General features: G+C 27.2%; 1 protein-coding gene across 2 annotated transcripts; it reads right to left on the bottom strand.

Annotated features, from left to right (window-relative positions):
* Positions 1 to 4,218: 4,218 nt before the first annotated feature.
* Positions 4,219 to 18,208, bottom strand: LOC129963253 (tripartite motif-containing protein 2-like). Of its 2 annotated transcripts, XM_056077489.1 has the most exons (4): positions 17,866 to 18,208; positions 16,180 to 16,285; positions 12,365 to 12,425; positions 4,219 to 10,177 (listed from the first exon to the last, which is right to left on the bottom strand). In XM_056077489.1, exon 4 carries the CDS (start codon positions 10,157 to 10,159, stop codon positions 8,114 to 8,116), a length of 2,046 nt encoding a protein of 681 aa, XP_055933464.1. In that variant the 5' UTR covers positions 10,160 to 10,177; positions 12,365 to 12,425; positions 16,180 to 16,285; positions 17,866 to 18,208; the 3' UTR covers positions 4,219 to 8,113. The 2 variants fall into 2 exon arrangements, with proteins under 2 accessions (XP_055933464.1, XP_055933465.1); XM_056077490.1 differs by lacking the exon at positions 12,365 to 12,425.
* Positions 18,209 to 19,146: the final 938 nt, after the last annotated feature.

Genomic DNA, 19,146 nt, shown 5'->3' on the forward strand with positions numbered 1-19,146 from the left:
ATAGACCAAATTTGGTAGCTCAAAATTCAATGGAGAAATGTATTTGATATATTATGATTCTCGCACTACGTAGTTTATAACTATTAAGAAATGTCATCATCATTTTAGTAATAGAAATGTGTATTGAAAAAAAAAAAATCGTCATGCCCCAAATAAGTAATCGATTCTAACAATGTTTGACAGTAGCGAGTTTGTGTTTGTTGTTATAAAAATATTATACCCACTATAGTAGTACCTAGTTTAAAGAGTACTTCTCATAAGGAGTGATTTTTATGACTAGCTAAACAAAATATTTAAAAAATGGCTCTCTTAATTAGCGATGTTTCGCATAACAAGTGACCGTGACGTCATATGCAGGATTGGCTTACATCTCTGGTATTAGACTACGTTGAACGCTTGTTTGAAAAGAATCATAGTTTTTGCATGGAAGAAACGATGGCTAGATAGCGTGGTCGAACACGACTCTAAAGACTGTGAGCTAATGCTTGTGGAGCCATAATCGACAAGATTGTGTCTTTGGCAAAATTATAAGGATTGAGTTGAGCAGCAACGGCATTGATGAGCTGGTAGGAGAAACATAGTTAGAACTATCGAATAATTTCAGAAGCTGCATTTTGTGCGGATGAGATTTGGTTAGAGGAGAGGGAAATAATAGCATCAACAAAGCAACAATCTTCCCATGAAGTATGGGAAACGCTGAAAGTATGGTAAATTATTGTATCGTTAGTTGAGAATCCTCACCCTACTCAGGCAATTATGTGCTCATCATTTTCGCCAAATTTTGAGCCAAGCTAATACCAAAAGACTTTGAACTATTTTCTTGTAAAAAATATACAGTATAAATAATAAATTACATAACTACAAATTTGTTTGAGCATTTTTCTTTTGGTATGGAAGGCACTTTCATGTGAATTCTAATGGAAAAAATTGATTCACTTAACAGTATTTTCTATTTCGAATTAGATTTTGGAATGAATTATGCTCGCCAATTGAGGTTCCATTGCACTCGATGGTAAAATGCATTATTCATCTTTTATTTTTTTTTAAATAAATAAATAAAACTATCACTTTCATAAGAAGACGAATTTCACATTTATTCTTCTAGAAAATAAAAATATTTGTTAATATTCTCCTTATCATCACAGGGGTTTAGTTTGAAATTCAAAGTTTCTCTGAAAGAATTTTAAATAATTCTACTAATGTGCACAATATGTTATTTAACTAGAACCAGCGGTACTGATCTCCCCGACACTTACTTGCGTACTCTCTAATAAAGTTGAGGGCCGCGGTGGCCTGGTGGTAAGGTCTCGGCTCGAGTGGCGTAGGATTTCAGGTTCGACACCCGATTCCACCGAAGAACCGTCGTGTAAGGGGGTCTGTTGCACGTTAAATCCGTCAAGGCCAAATTCCCCCCATTGGTGTGGTGTGGAGGGGGGGTGCCAGCTCAGGTGTCGTCCTTGTAATCTGATCTCGGTTCAAAATGACGAGGTCCGTCCCAAAATAGCCCCAGTGTTGCTTTACAACGGGACATTAATATAACTAAATTAAATTAAACTAAACTCTTAATAAAGTTGTCATCCCAGGAGACAGTCTTACTTGGAAGTGGCGTACAATTGTTACCGCGTGAATTCGGCATTTTTACTGAATCTATTGCGCGATCCTTGGCTAGTTTTCTGACGATTAATAGTATCCGAAAACTGAATACGTGTTTTAAACGTGCGAGTTGCCATCGTCACAGACGAACATTTTCCAAAAACATGTTTTTCGAACTCAGGGAGATATAAAAGTGGAGATTCGTCAAATCTCAAGTTCGGATTTTTTGACGATTATGTGGTGAATAGCGTATAACAGCTACGCTACCCGAGCATTTGCTTTTGTATCATGGTCATGTTACTGGACTGCTAATTACAAGGTCCCAGGTTCTATCCTTGCGCATATCAATCCGCCACAATTCCAATTCGTTTTCTATATTACGTATCCGAGAAAATAAAATTGGGTATTTTTATAACCGAGTTTAGAAATGATTTATCGAAAACCATAAAAATGAAAATGTGGTTTGAAATATCAAGATGCCTTTTTTTAATATTTTGTAGTAATAATGGCGTGGGAAAGGGAGAATTTACTTGCATGACATATTGTATATCATCCTTTTCTTTTGTTTAAATCCAACTTTAAAAAGACAACAACGATTCGAAATTCTAGAAAAAAAATACTTAAATATTTGTAACGAATCCTAATCCTAATCATATCATAATTTTCTTTCAACAAGCTCCATTAAAAAAAAATGTAATTTTAAAAATTACTTAGTTTGCAAATTGAAATTCTTTTAGTATCACATATCACTGATGTTATTTTTTAAGAGGGAAAAAACTTAGATTTTAGAATGTTGCCTCTTTTAAAGATTTCAATTTTATTTCATGTAATTTCCATCTTCATATCATAACTAGGACCAAGCATGCTTGGGAACTAAACAGTGGGGGTTCCGCGTTAGGTTGACCACCTAACCGGGACATATGCCTCGCACCCCAGGGCTCTCGGTCAAGAAAGCTGACATAGGCACTGTATGCCTTGTTCCACATAGGGCTGTCGTGATACTGAGTTTAGCTTAGTATCGTAACTAGAGTGAATTCTAATGGAACACAGCAATGTAATTTTCAGATACAAATGTTTTAATAAATTATTACAGTGAAAATTATAATTCTTTATTATTTCAAAAAGTTTTCTCTGTATACTTAATAAGCCCTGTAGTTGATTAGAATTGTTCAATTCCCTTAAAAAAATTACATTTATATAGATTTAATTAAATAAACCACAACCTATAAAATGTTGGAATTCTGTTTCCAATTGCATGCATTATTTTTGAAACATTAAAACGAATTTACTGCTGAAGAATTATAGATGATTTTCGTTCAAATTTAAAAGAACAGATATAATGCCTAAGTAAGGGCTGGATAATAAGAGCGACAATTTGAAAGCATTGTGGAAATGAAATTCTGCACCACAGTGACAAACAGTGTTAAGAGAAAATAGGTAATACTAAGAAAGTTCTCGTAATGATCATGCCATTTATATACAGCAAGTTATCCCTTTATAGAGAGATACAAGAAATTTTGAATAAAACTGGCTGACCAGATTTACATTGTTAATTGTTGGAATTCAGTCTAGAAACCTACAAAATCTTTTTTCTGGAAAGTCACAAGAAAACCTCAGCAACTATGCAACTTGAAAATCAAGATCTTTGGTGAAAATTTATATATTTTTAAGTAATTATTTAAATCAATCCCTTACAAAAGCAAAAATTATTTCAATTTTAACCCTTTCTAACAGTTTAGAATTTTAGCCAATGTTTCAGTTTTATTCTACTTTTTTTTTTCTTCTGAAAGTTACTCCCATAGTGGTTATGAGATAGCTTCAGTGCAATGTTATTAACCATACAATACATCATGTTGCCATTTTATTACACTTTATTTTCATTTATAAGCTTCATATGACTGTTCCAAAGGGTGGCAACATCCATTATACAATATTCATTGATAAATATTTGTAGAACAGACCAATGCATGTCAAAAGCATTATTAGAATTACATTTAAACTGGAAACATGTCTGTTGTATGAATAGTTCTAGTATTAAAAAATACTATCATTTTCTTTTTTTGCAGTGAAAAAATATATTGGTAAAAAAAAAAAAAAGAGCTTTTATTTTTATTGCAGAATTGTTGAAATGTGATTTGTATCATTGGAATACTGTTTAATTCATAATTTAGCTATTTGACACAGTTTAAGTTTTTCTAAAAATTCACGAAAAAATAATTAAAAATTTTTTTTAAATAACATTTCTAAATGATATGCAGCTATTCAAAATGCGTTAGTACAAACATACAAAATATTTTGTTTTTTGTAAAAAATAAGGAAGAGATTTATAGCTACAGCCATAAGTTAATAACTAGTTTTGTACATCTTTTTTTCTTTTATAATAATCGTAAACTTTATTACGCATTTAAAAAATCAAGAATACCAGTTATCTTTAATTCAGTTCATTTTAACGAGTATGCTATGTATTAACATTGGGAGATCTGATTATAATTCAGTTTTAAGCAAATTTCCTTGAATTGTTGATACATGGAAATTCAATATGTAATTATATATATATATATATATATAATTACATACGTTATTCCAGGATCATTAACATGTGAAGTATTAAGACACATTTCACACTAAAAAAAAAAAGAATTTTATTGTATCCTGTTGTACAAAGCTTCTTTTTTTCAATTGACTAGAAGCATTACACTATACAGAAAATAAACTAAGCATACATCACTGTACAACACACAGAACAAGTAAGAAGGAAAAAAATGATGCCATAAATTCCAAAAAAAAAAGACGTTCAACTTGAGCCAATTTCGTATTAACTTCCCAAGAAAGTGAAAAGAGTAATATTTATGTTCATAATAAATTTATTATATAAATATGAAGAACAGAAAATGGAGCATTCTAACTTCATGATTTTTTTATTCATTAAGTAAACATTGCTTTCCTTTAGATAATTCATCTGTTGCACTGACTAACATACTTTTTATTACAAAAAAAAAAAAAAAAAAAAAAAAACTGATCAGGTCTACTATGGTAATGATTATATAAAATCAATAAGGAAACAAACCACCATAAACTCTACTATCATATCACTTTTCAGGAATTGTTAAAGTTCTTTCTAATGGTGTATAAACTCCAAAATAAAACAACCAAATTTAGAAAAAGAAAGGAAAGAAGATATTTTAATTTTAAGGTACAAGTTTTTTTAAAAAAAATTAGAAATATAAACTTTATACTGATAGTATACTACTTAAAAAGTGTATAATCCTTAAAATGCTAAATAATACATAAATTCGAAAAAGTATCCAGAAAAAAAAATGATAAATTATTTTTAAATATTAATCTTCCCAATCCTGGTATTGTCCATGGGAGACAAATTAAAATTTTCTGAACTTTCCATCAAATTTATTGTAATGTTTCTTGATTTTAAAAAAAAATCAATTTGTAATTTATTACAGCATATATTCAAATTTTTTTTTACAAAATATTCTTTTTTTAAAAATTTTTTATGTATTTACAGATACCTCAGAGATTAATAAATACCAAATTGAAAGTTAACCTTAGGATTGGCGAGTTCAATAAAATTTCAGAATAATGGATACATTACTAAGCATAAATGCGTCAATTTCTTGTAACTAATAAATATAATCAGTCGCATAATGTTTTATAGTACTAAAAAGGCTTTAAATAAATTTCTGTAATTAAAAATCTTGATATAAATTAAAACCTTGCTTCAATCCATCAATTAAATTTTTCCTAATTAATTTATAATTGCATTAATTGGCTCAAGATGAAATTCTGGAATAAACAGCATCAAAAACACCGGGCATTTCAAAATTTGCAATTAGTTTATACAACAGGAATACTTTTATCTTCAATTTTTTTAATCCTACGATTGAAATATGAAGAGCGACCAGCGCTCTTAACATGTAGTATCTAACAAGAATGGCACAAATATGAACTTATATAAATAAAAGAAGCCACTGAAAAATATTCAACAATTCTCCAGTAAATACATACATACATGGCAAGAGAGCAGACATTTCTTCTATGCCAAACCATTTTTTTACAGAAATGCTCAATATGAAATGATAAAATTCAGACTTGTTATGTCTTTTAGTCTGTCAATTGAAAGCTATCAAGTAAGAAAACTTTTTAAATAAAAAAAAGGTAAGTAGATAGTCAAACAGATAAAAGCAATTATTGTGAGTACTTGTGTATAAGAAGTGACAGTAACATGAATCCAACAAAGAGCTACAAAAATATACAGTTTCTAGTCAATGCTTCAGCAACTTCTGTCTATTAAAATTTACAGTCTTGTTTTCTATTAGATTTTAAAAGCACAACAAAAATATTTATGAAGCTATACATTGAAAAGAATAGTATGTGATTAAAATCTGATAGCATATACATATATGGCACAATGATCTGCCTTTGTTTACATGAAGCATCACATGTGTTAAGCTAGTTATTTATACAATAAATATTAACTAGTTGCATTATCAAGCATGAAAATGTGCTATATTAATGATAGTATACTTTTCAAGAAATGAAAGGCTAAGATTTTACAGGCATATTTACAGAAATGACTAAAGAAAAATAATAAAACTGGGTAATTTTCTATTGGAAAGTACACCACACATTAAAACTGATACTATTCCATTAGAACCAGCTCTCACTTTTAACAGAATTATGATTTAGCTTTTAAAGTTTCACTTGGTATCTTGCCAATAGAAAAATACCCAAAATTGAATGGAATAAACAGTACAAAAAAAAAAAAAATGTGTCCAGCTTTGTATTTTATGAGCATTTGATACAAAATAAAAGCTTGGCAAAACAAAATGTGCTTGATGCTTTATGATACTAAACATTGTTAAAAAAATATTTCAATGAGTATTTATAAATTAAATGCTGGTTTAAATAACCAGACTAAAAATTTCAAGTCATACTTTTTTAATCCACAAAGAAAATACTTTTACTAAAATACTTTTCATTTCATACTAAAATGCATTAGATGAAGAAATGTGTATAAGTAATAACATTTATATTTTGATTTTCAAAAATATTAGGTATACTTATAATAACAGTTTTACTTTAATTACTTTTAAGATCACAATTCAATTCTTTTCTCGCCATTTTGCTTTCCATCTTCAAAATTTTTAAATTAAGTGCCTTTGTAAATATTTTAAAATTCTTCACTTTTTCCCAAGCAAACATTTAGCCTACAATATTCGAGATAAGTACCAAAAAGGATAATGGCTTTAAAAAATATGTATTTGAATGTAATTTTCATAACTCATGAGTTACATAAAAGTGATATGTGAACAAAACCATAATAGAGGCAGTGATATATGAAAAATCTAATATTCCACAAATAGCATTTAACCCCTTGGGTTCATTTGATGGCCGAGATTCATTGTATAACCATTTTGCCTAAGTTATAGATGATGAATTTAATTATCTACTACAATCTTATTTAACTTTGTAATAATACTTTTATCAAAACTTTATTTGTGAATTAACCATTTATGTATTATTCTACAGATCACTAAATTAAGTATGTTCTAAACACACACACAAAAAAGGAAAAAAATCTGTACCCAAGGGATTAATTATGTAAAAGATAGGATTCCATTAAAAAAATGTCATTTGTTTGTGCCCAAAACTAAACATAAAAAAAGAAATTCAGATATAACAAGATATATATAAATATATAAAAAAATGGAATAAACAAATATTTCATAGTTCATTTTTAAGTAATACTATTTTTTTCTTTGGACAATATATGATGATCATCATATTTTTTGACAAGATACTGAGACAAGAATAAAAATTGCATTGGTCTAAATGAACTTTCGATCTAATATCTAAAATTGATTTTATACTGCAGAAGTATTACTGAAACAAAACACCTGAGTGTCTTTGGTTTTTTTTGGTCTAAAGTCACAATATTATGATAAAAGTAATACACAATGAAAAAAAAATGAAATAAATGGTGAAAAATGTTTAAAATAAATGGTAAAAATGATACAGATATCTCATTGCATGATCATTTCTAAAAATTCCATGCTTAAAAATATGCATGAAATAAAAAACATGAGGAAATATGCATGAAATAAAAAACATAAGGAATGAGATTCCCATTAAAATTAAAATTAAAAAAAAACCTAGAAAGGGAACAATAAATTCAAAGAAGGAATGACAGAATAACACATTTATACAAGGTATTTACTACAAGGGAAAATAAACAATGCAATTTTATCTGGTTTACTTTTCAAGGTTAAACATTACATTCCTTTAGTCTTTAATATAATATTAAAAATGTATGCATAATAATTTTGATAAATGAGAAGTACCCATAAAAACTTCTGAAGTTCCTTAAATATGAAATAAAAGCAACACCAAATGGCAGGCAGTGGCTTAAAAATTAGGAATATATTCTCAACAATGGCAGTTAGTTTAAAATTTTTATTCAAAATTACCGATTTCAAATTTCTGATTATATCTTACTTAGAAATATTCAACGATATCTGAATTTTTTAATGCAGTCGTTTCCCAGATCAACAACAATAACATGAAAATCATCAGTGACATCAAGACCACTTGGCCTCTTCAACTTGCTATCGTGACTATCAATAACAAACTGTAAATTGCCAGACTGGTAACTAAAAACCTGTACAAAACTACCACTTTTTTCACATCTAGTTGTCAACAAATTACCTTTTCCATCAAAAACCACACCACCATGATGACCCTTGCCTTTACCCTCTGGATATATTTCCCGGATGAATTTCCCACTGGCAGTGAAAACTTGAATTCGGGAATCACTTACAATAATTTCATCTTGTGGTCCAATAGCTATAGAACTCATTAAATTGAATGCTCCATTTTCAGAGCCCTTTTTACCAAATCTAGAAATAAATTTACCAGTAGGGTCAAAAATAAAAACAGAAGAAGCACCATTATCAGCAACAAGTATTTGACCCTTACTATTGATAGTTAAATCAATTGGTTCTACAAAATCGCAATGAGTGAATTTTTGAACAAAATTGCCTTCAAAATCAATTTCAGTAACATATTTTGTTCTCCAATTAGCAATAAACAATGTATTTTTTGCAGAAAGGGCTATTCCAGTTCCACTCCTTTCTTCCATTCCTCCATTAGTTATATGGCGAATTAAATCTAAATCTTTTGTTAAAGCTTTTATTCTACTATTGCCTGTATCAAGGACAAATAATTTACCACAATTAGAAATAGCTACTCCTACAGGTTGTAAGAAATGGATTTCACCACTACCACGTAAACCATACTGGGATTCTGGATTAATATGTTCAGAGGCTACAAAATGAAATGGGCTATCTTTTATGGGTCGATCAAAAATGGTTACATTTAACTTGTAATTACCTGGTTGTTCAGGAAGAAAATTTACATCATAAGTCCCATTGTTTCTATCTACAAGGTGTGTTTTCACGCTGTCTCCGTTCTCGTACCGCAGATCGATGACAACAGGATCACCTCCTACAGTCTGTGCTGTGCCATGATAATCATAGGTGGTGACACAAGCTGTGGTTTCTAAATGTGCTGAGCAACTTTTGACAGATGCTGAACACAGAGCTGGATATGTGGTACTGGAACGCACTCGGCCAAATTCCCTAAGAGATTTTTCTATGTCACTAGATGCAGAATTATGATCATGTTCATATTTCAGAAATGCATTTTCTCTAGGTTCCATAACTGCATTTAATGAGTCAAGTTTTTTATTTAAATCACTTATTCTATTGGTAATATTTCTGACTTCCACTTGATACTGCAAGCCATTACACTGAAGTTGGACTTTCTCTTTTTCTGACTCAATTATAGATAATTGATCCTCAAGTATTTTCTTTTTAGTATTCTTGAGTTTCTTCACCATTTCTATAAGTTCGCTTCGTCTTTGCTCTAAAACTGTAGTAATCTCCTGCACAGACTGATTTATTGCTTCGAATGTTTCTTCGGCAGTGCTATCTAACTTTGTTATTTCATCGTTGACATTCTCAGCAGCTTTGTTCAGCTTGCTGATGCACAGGTGTGCTTTGTACAAAAGAATTTCAGACATCCTTTTGATAGCGATGGAAAATGGTATGACAGTGTGTTGGCCACTCTCAGTGCCATTCCCGTGCGCTCCTGTAGTACAAACTCTACAAAATACGCAATCACATGTTTCACAGAAGAGGAGTTCTTGAGTTGAGTGTAGAGAGCATTTAGGTATCACTTCTCTCCTCTGTCTTGACATGAGATCTAAGAGTTGGTTTACTAGGAAGCTAGGTGGAAGTGCATTAACTCCACCACGTGGTAAAGGAATTGTCTCCCGACATATTGGACACCGAAATGAACCAGCATCTCTAACACCATTACCAGCAGCTATTCTTTCTAAGCAGCTGCGACAAACAGTATGAGAGCAGGGTAGCAGCTTAGGAGTGTGCTCTTGACCATCGTAGGTACATAAACAAGTTCCACAGGTAAGAAAACTTTCACTGAAGTCTTCATAATCAATGGACACTGTTTCTACTAATGTCGAGGATGTCATTTTGTTTTTTAGCAGCACCTAAATCAGAAAAAGAAGAAAAAAAAAAAAAATGAATTTAGTTTCAAAAGCAAGTTAATGATATTTTAAAATGCATAACAGAAAAGTAATCTTATTCTTAATCAAACAAAGTCATAACACAGACATACTTTTTAAATTAAACTATTCAATTATATGATTCCATAAATAAAAATATTTAATATTCATTAAAAAACAATTATGTATTAATCATTTGTTTTGTTTACAAACTTAAACTTTGAATTGTTACATCTGATAATTTTCTACCATGCAAATTATGCTATATTAAATAGCATCTCAACATAGAAGTCAAATTTAAAGAAATTGAAAAATTTCAAGTTAATTACTTCAAAAAACTTGATTCTTACTTTATAATCAAAATTTAATATCCATTCTTAAAAAGATTAGATTTGTGCATCTACTTTGTTATTTAACAGAGGTTTAGTATTTGCTTTCATAAATTAAAATTCTGCTGTGAGACAAACACAAATTTTTATATTTAAATGATTTCACAGATTCATCCACAGTTTTTTTTTTTTTTTTTTTTTTTTTTTTTTTTTACATTGTATATTATTCTGAAGAGACTATAATATGAATTTAAAAAAATGTAATCAAATTTTTATTAAAATTTAACAAGCAAATTATACTTAAGAAATAATCCTTATATCATCACTTTTCTTCTACTATGCCAGTATTCAAATTATCTAAGAAATGTTTTTCTTACACTTTCTTGATTATTGAAAGCATTTCATGTTGGCATTTTTTTAAAAAATATGTACAAAATAAGCCATTTTATTAGAAAATATAACAGAAACAAAAATGGTGTAAAAAACAATCATTAAGGTGTGCAGGTGTTTCTGAAAAACAAATGTAATACAATTGGTATGATGAAAGGCAACCGACTTCAGAGCATATAAATTATATAGTAATTGAATTTTTCTTAAATCTAGAATCAATCATATAATGAGAGAAATGTTTGCAGTTTCAAACTGATAAGCAATAAAGATATTTTCATTATTTTAAATTGTGTAATCTGATTTCTTACCAAATCAGAAAAATTCGTACAATATTCTCTGCGAATTGATTTACAGGTTTTTCATTAGTTATGAAAAATGGGCCCTATTTTAATATATCAATATATATTAATTTTGATTGAAAGAAATTAATGTAGAATATAATATCAAATTATTGCATTAAGCCATTTAAAAATATATCTAACGAAGTTTCAAATGTGTATACATGCATATTGAATATAATTCCTACAGACTACTTTTCCTAAATTATAGACTATTAAGATCATCTATTTTCCCATTCCCCATTAGCTGTAAATAATTAATAAACACTACCAACTGCAAATGATTAACAATGAAAATGAATAAATATATGTTTTTTTATTCAACTTTTTAATTACCAAAATTACTTGTTTATGATTAAAATAAGAATGATTAACTAATCAGTAGATATTAAAAGATAGTAATGGCTTAGTTTTGACTAAATTAAATTTTAATATATAAATAAAAAAAAATATTTTATTGCAAAGAATTATATATACATAGATATAAGAAAAACTAGAGTCACATAACAGGCATAAAAGTAAATTTTTAGATGACTAAAAATAAGAATAAAAGCATTTATTAGTATATTTTTGCAAACATACAATAAGTCAATCAACTGATTCATATTATTTTAGTATATAGAGAATGTGCCAAAATGAGAGTGTAGATACAAAATAAAATGGTAAGCAATAAAAAAGAGGGGAGGAGGTCTAATTGGAATCAAAACAAGGAAAGAAGCATTGTTTTAAAGAATATGTTTAAATATAAATAAATAAATTAAAATAATAAAATATTTCCTAATGAACCAAAATTTTAAATTTATACAAAGCTGTAGAAGAAAAATTCAACAAAGAATTGTGAAATTGAAAAACTGAGCAGTAATGATAACAGTAATAGAAAAAAAATAATAAATAATAATAGAAAATAAGTTTTATAACATTAAAATATTTAGATCAATGGCAGAAGAATTTTTAAAAAGAGGCACTAAACACACTTCTGAAAATTTATATTCCATAAGAGATATTTTAATAAAAATAATAGTTACCACTACATATCCTAACATTACAAGTAAGTAATACATTAAACATAATATTATTACAAAACTTGTCTAATATATAGATAGATATATGCATACCTTATCTTATTTAATTGTAGGTGCAGTTTATTAATTCAAATACCTAGACTTTTCTTAAACTCTGTAAAAAAATGAAGTCATATAAATATGTTTCAAAATTATTAATAACACAAATTTTCAATATGTCGCAATTTCACCTAGACACCAAATAATGTTGGTAGAAAAATATTTTATTCTGCTTCATGATTCTGTTTTTAACATGTAGTAGAGATTCAGCATATGAATATTTATTTACCGGCAATAAGATAATGGGTTAAAATACAAGGGACTAAAACTTTTCATTGTTATTCAAATAAAAAATACGAAACAAAATTCTGCACTGGCACACATTAGCAACATTTTAGAGACTTTACTTTTAAATTTTAAGAAGAAACTTTTAAAATATTCTGAGACATAAGAACAAGCTTTCATTCATTCAGATGTCACAATTACATTCGTTCCAATACAAATTCTTTAAAATTGTTTGGATACTTGCTAGGATTCAATACGATATTGTATATGGAGCAATAAGAAAAAGAATTAAACAGAAATTCCATGAAAATTTTAATAATTTAACATTTAATAAAATTATTCTCATAATATCATTCAATAATATCTTAATTATCCTATGTTATATTTATTATTATACTTTATAATAGCAACAAATATAAAAAAATAAATAAAAATACAGTTTTTTACAACTTGCAATGTGCAATATGAAATTAATTAATAAATTTCACTCATTTCCTTTACAATTAAAAATAAACTGCATAATTAATAGCAAATTAACAACAAATTATATAAAAATGTAGAAAGTGGATTAATTTCTTGTCTTAATTTTCCATTAATAAATGCTTATGGAAAAACAATATATTAAATAAATAATATTAATGGAAAAAGAACATTGTTTACTAATTATGAACAAATTAATAATGCTAAGCTATTGATATGCATATTTTTTCATTTCCTTCAGATATCATCATTAATTAATATTAATTGGAATAGATTTGTGCAGAAATTTAAAATAATACCCAAGATGAAGAATACATTTTATCATTATTTAAGTCATTCGTACATTAGTTATTTTCTTAAGCATTTCAAGAATTAAAATATTTATTATAAAAATAATAATAAAAAGAAATTTGAAAATCAGCAATTTTTCCCCCTAGTAAGATATTTCTGTCAGAATTTTTATAAACAAGCAACTAGTACAATCCTTTTCTAAGAAAAATTAATATTAGATTCTCTTGCATTTTGACTAACATTTACAGTGCATGGAAAGTTTAAATATACCTATATATTCAATTTCAAACAAATTGAATATTTTAAATTATTTACAATTTGTTAATCAGTCATAAAAACTGATGTATGTGTATAAATTATAAAATAGATTTAAAAAAAAACACAGAATGACATGTTATAAAACACACACATAAACTTTACTAATAAATTTGAAAACAAAGTTTTCTTTTTTCTTTTACAAGTTTTCATTTAAGAATATGAATGTGTTTCAGATACAAATATATAAGAATGTGAAGTACATTGTCTAACATTTAACAAACAAATGAATACACATTTTGAAAATAAGCTAATGTATCTTTGATACCGAAATGGATATTTCTATAAATGACATTTTGCCCCCTTATAACCTACCTCACAATTGTTAAATCACAAGCAAAATCATTTTTCTCTGTAAAATTAAAATATTTCATAGCAACATCACAATCACATATTGAAATTTCAAGGTAAACAATCTCATTCCAATTCTATAAGGACATTTATAGCAAAACTTTATAAGGAATAATTAATTTTTTCTCCTTAACTGGAGAAAAAACAGTATTTATAATTTTTATTGACATTTTTTGCTACTTAAATGGGAGAAGAATTTCTTAATATATAATTTAATTCATCAATACAGATCACTTTAAAAAAAGTACTCAATATCATCTTATTAGAACAGCCTTCCTTACATATTTATTTATCAAATAGTGGAATTTTGTTTCAAAATAGACTAGAGTAATTTTATCATTTTAAATCATTTAACTAATTTCAAAAGTATTTTACTTTTTCAAATGTGAAATTAAAAAAATAAATTAAATTAAAAGGCTGATGTCTTTTCAAACATTGCCAAATTCACCAGTTTAAAAATTCTTTACTATTAGAGAAATTGTTCTTGTTTCATTTACAGATGTTCTCCACAAAACTCTTTATAATTTACATCAAATGTTCTATTCATATTCTACAATATTATCATGCAATATTAACAACTTTTGTGAACTAACAGGGATTACAAAATTTTCCCACTCAAATGTAAGATAGACAATAAATTTATAAATATTTTTTTAAAAAATATAACTGCACTGTAACACTCTAATATAATTGTATATTCCTTTTTTTACAAAAGCTTTTAAAGGTAATTTTTTAAGCATTATAGATTTTTTTAAATTCAGCATCTTTCATATTAAAATTTTCTTTTCAAATATGGTAAGCCATTTTTAAATGAAGAGTTTTGATAAATTAAACTCCCTGCGAATTTTGAACTTTAAAGAATGACAAATATTTTTACAATATACAATAGAGTGTCCTCACTTTCCATATATTTATCTTCATAAAAAATACAGCATAGACAAAAGATCAAAACTGGATAAGGCCTTAAAATTTCAAGCATTTGAAATATCTTATTTATGCTATATTTGTATCTTTACCACATATAAGGGAAATATATACTATATTTATATGCAAGCATGTTTCACCAAATTTATTCATCAATTTTCCAATCATTAACTTTTCAATAATTATTAATTATAGAAAATAAACAGACAATTAAAATAATATCAAAGCACAGCATGTTTATTTAATTCCGCCCTTAGAATATTTGTAAATAGAAATAATTCACCTAATATTTCACACGCTTCATTTTTTCCTAAAATTTTCTTCTATATTTTATTAAAATAAAAGCTTTTAAATTCAAATTAAATACAGTATAATCAAATGCTATGAAATTACAATAAATAAATGTGGAAACCGATAAATCAATGCATATGCTTTTTCAAAGAAAATTTTTTAAAATGCTTTAAAAGAAATAATTAGACAATATTTTCATCTTAGTCAAAAAGCTGAGAAGCAGCTTATTAATTAAACCCTAAGCAGACAAATCAAGACATTTTTAATTTTATATTAGCTACTAATTTTCTGCCATAAAACAAATGAATGGACAATGCTGTCTTCTAGGTAATGAATAATAGGATCTTATTTAACTGATAAATCAGACTGACAATAAAAGTTTCAGCCACTCAATAAAAATTTCATCCATCATATGTATGTAAAAGAGGGAAACAAAACAGAAATATGAAGTACTAATTCATTATAAAATATGTATACAGTATTTATTTGTAAAGCTCTATTGAAATTTTTGAATAGAGATGGTTTATTCAATTTCTTTATTAATAATGAAAATCTGACAACAACACTCACTATCTATGTTTTCAAAGTACTGATTCCTATTTGGAGTCATAAATTAAGAAGCTCTAAATTAAATTATAATTTTTACAGTCATATAATATAAAAACATAAACAACTACAAATATATATTGATCTTTTAAAATCAGAAAATTTTCAGTACTGAAACTAATTTACAAACATCTTAAAATAAAGCATCATGCAAGGAATAAAATTCTAAATTTATTTTAATGGTGAACATAAAAAAATGTTCATTCACACACTGAAAAACATACATGTACTCCTCAATATAATATCAAAGATATAATATAAATTATTTCAGTAATGCAAGAATTATACATAACTAGACTAGATAAAATTACCAAAATAATACTCACAGAAATTTTTGTGTTAGATGGCTAGCGATTCTTTGATTTTTAGCTTCTTTGAATGGTTTTGATTGAATTAATTTAGCAAAGAACTTCATCATAAAATCATTAGAAGCTGAAAATTAAAATTTCAAATCAAAAACTAAGTAAATAACAATAAGATTTCATTAACAGAAAATTATAATAATTGCACCTTCTACTAATTTCATAATTAAAAGTCTGACAAATTATTAATTACAATTTTTTTTAATATAACTCACACATTTATATTGTGACAAATATTATAGGTTCTCAAAAAAATCAGCAGAAGTAACAAAAATTTATTTTATATCTAATTAAAGATGAACGACTATCTGCAAAGTATTTGAAATTAAAATAATATTCTTATATACAAAATTAAATTATTTTTAATGGCAAAAATAAATTAAATAACCTGCTTTTAAAAAGAAAGCTGAATAATTAAAATTAACAAACAAAAAAATCATTTAAGAGAAAATTTGCTTGAAGTTGAAAGCAGCAGTTAAAAACAATAAATCTTATAAATCAGGTACTATTAAGTGCATTTTATTATATTATTGAAATAAATTATAATATTAAAAAATTATTAAAATTAGCTAACAGCAAAATTTTATGTATTACTGAATTTAAAATTTTTCTCAGAAATATCAATTGATAACATCTAAATCATTCTTATTCATTATGATTTAATAATTCCTTCAGAAATTTTAAAATGCAACTACATTTATTTAGAGCATATAATTTTTCTAATTCTTTTTATATCAAAAATCATTTTTGGTCTAAAAATAAATTCGAACTGGAGGAAAATATTAGTTGGTTTATTGACAAATTATTCTATTTTTACAGATTAGCACAGTATAGATATTCAGCAATTGCATTTTAAGTTTTCTTCCTCCCCATGATTACTGTCTAGAATAGAAACGAATTAAGTTTCAAAAAAATTTAGTAGTTTTTCTAGAGTTTTAAAATTTAAAGGTTCAAATGCTTCAGCAAATTGCAAAGCTGAAAGACAGCAAAATTATAAAGCATTTTAAAGATTAAAACAATAAAAGTAGCTTAAAACAGTTTAAAGATAGATGAAAAAGTATTTACTAATGGTTAAGTTTGTAATAAATTTAAATAGTAAACACTAATTACAATTTAAAGACATTTAGAATTTTTTTTATTCACTTCCATTCCAATTAAAAATACATAGGTAATTATTTTCGATTAAAATTATTATAGGAAATATTTAGTAAAAAGCTCGTATAAGAACAATCGCTTTTGAAATGGAAAACTTTATAAAAAATGTCATCATAAAATGTTCTTTAAGAAAAAATTCTTAAATTATTTGTCGAGATCGGATTTAAAATTTATTTAACGATTTAAAAAAAACTATTAGCTTCTGAGATAAACTTCAATAAAATTCTAGATATTAGAAAGATGATTTAAAATAAATTATATAAAAGCCCACTATAGTAGTGCAGGAAAATTCTTAGTTACCTCCGCGTTAACAGTTGAGAAACAAATTTTGTTGTCATGCTTTTAAATAATTCAAACGCAATTTTCAAGTTCAAAAAAAGTACTGAACAAAGAAATATTGCAGCGAAACAAAATATTTGCATAAAATCGATAATCATTCACCAGGTCATACCTTTATAATTAATAAGTCAACAAAGAAAAATTAAAATACTGTACCACAGGAAGAGCACGAAGTTTCACTTTATCCCAATTCTCACAAAATTTCAATTATCCAAACTAATTCCTCTTGGACTAATATAGGCACATCCGCAAGCAATTTAATCACATAGTAGCCGACATTGAAATTGGAGAGAGATGTTTTTTGAACACATCACGCACAAAGGAAGGTTCCCGTCATACACACATAGCTTCGGAGATCAGATCGAAGCAGTTTCATAGCGAAAGCTGAATGAGATTCGCCATCTGTTTACAGCTACAACACAACACAAAAATGAAGGTTGGCTTTGACTGTGTATATTCTTCCCTCTCTCTTTTTGGCTCAATGCAGCAAGCAGACAAGGGAGAACGTGAAGTCCGTCAGCTGAGATAAGGGTTGCCAGAAAGACTAATGTTTTGCCAAACATTAGCTCCTGCGGCGCCATTCGTGATGTAATGGAGGTGTTATCGCACACTTTTTATTTTCTGTTTTCGTTTGTGTAATGCTATCTTAAAAAAAAACACCTCTGTTTTTTCTTTTTTGTGATTGAAAGTTTATTTAATTCCGATTAGAATAATTGTGAGTGTTAGTTCGAGATAAACACATATTTTTCTTTTTTTTAAATTCTTTTTTTTTCAACTTAATTAATACGAGCCATTCTTATGACTTTATTTTTATATTAAAGTAATGTTTTATTATTTTCCTACGATTTCTGTAAAAATAGATTGATCATTTCATTCTTGTTTATATAACAATGAACAGTAATTAAATAAAATGATCTTAATTGATTAAATATGCAATTATTTTTTACTACAACATGTATAAAATAACTATCGATTTTTCTCATGTATTATTAAAAATTCATAAAGATTTCACTCGTATGATTATTATACTACGAAATAATCAACCTGCCACTGTGTAAATAATACCAACAGTGATCCTTTTTTTTTTCATATTGGAGTGATTGTGTGAATGCGTCCCAATTGCACACCAAAATAGATAAGATCATCTGATCGTCTGGGTTCATCATAACCAGGTTCATTTTGTTGTATCATTGTGTAGCAAGAAACAAATTATTGAATAATCTGCGCTACCAGATCTTTCATTCAGAATATAACATAATAAATTGCATTTGACATTAAAAATCATAGCAGTAACAAAAATATAAAGATACTTTATAAGAATTGTAATATTATCTAAATCAGCCTTCTTTTCTCCGAATTTCTCTGGTTTAGAGGGATGAGTATGAGTATGTGCTGCAAAGAAAGTTCACGTTCTCTTACATGTCTGATCATGTTGCT

This window comes from Argiope bruennichi, chromosome 3, assembly GCF_947563725.1.
Source record: "Argiope bruennichi chromosome 3, qqArgBrue1.1, whole genome shotgun sequence".
Taxonomy (NCBI): Eukaryota; Metazoa; Arthropoda; class Arachnida; order Araneae; family Araneidae; genus Argiope; species Argiope bruennichi.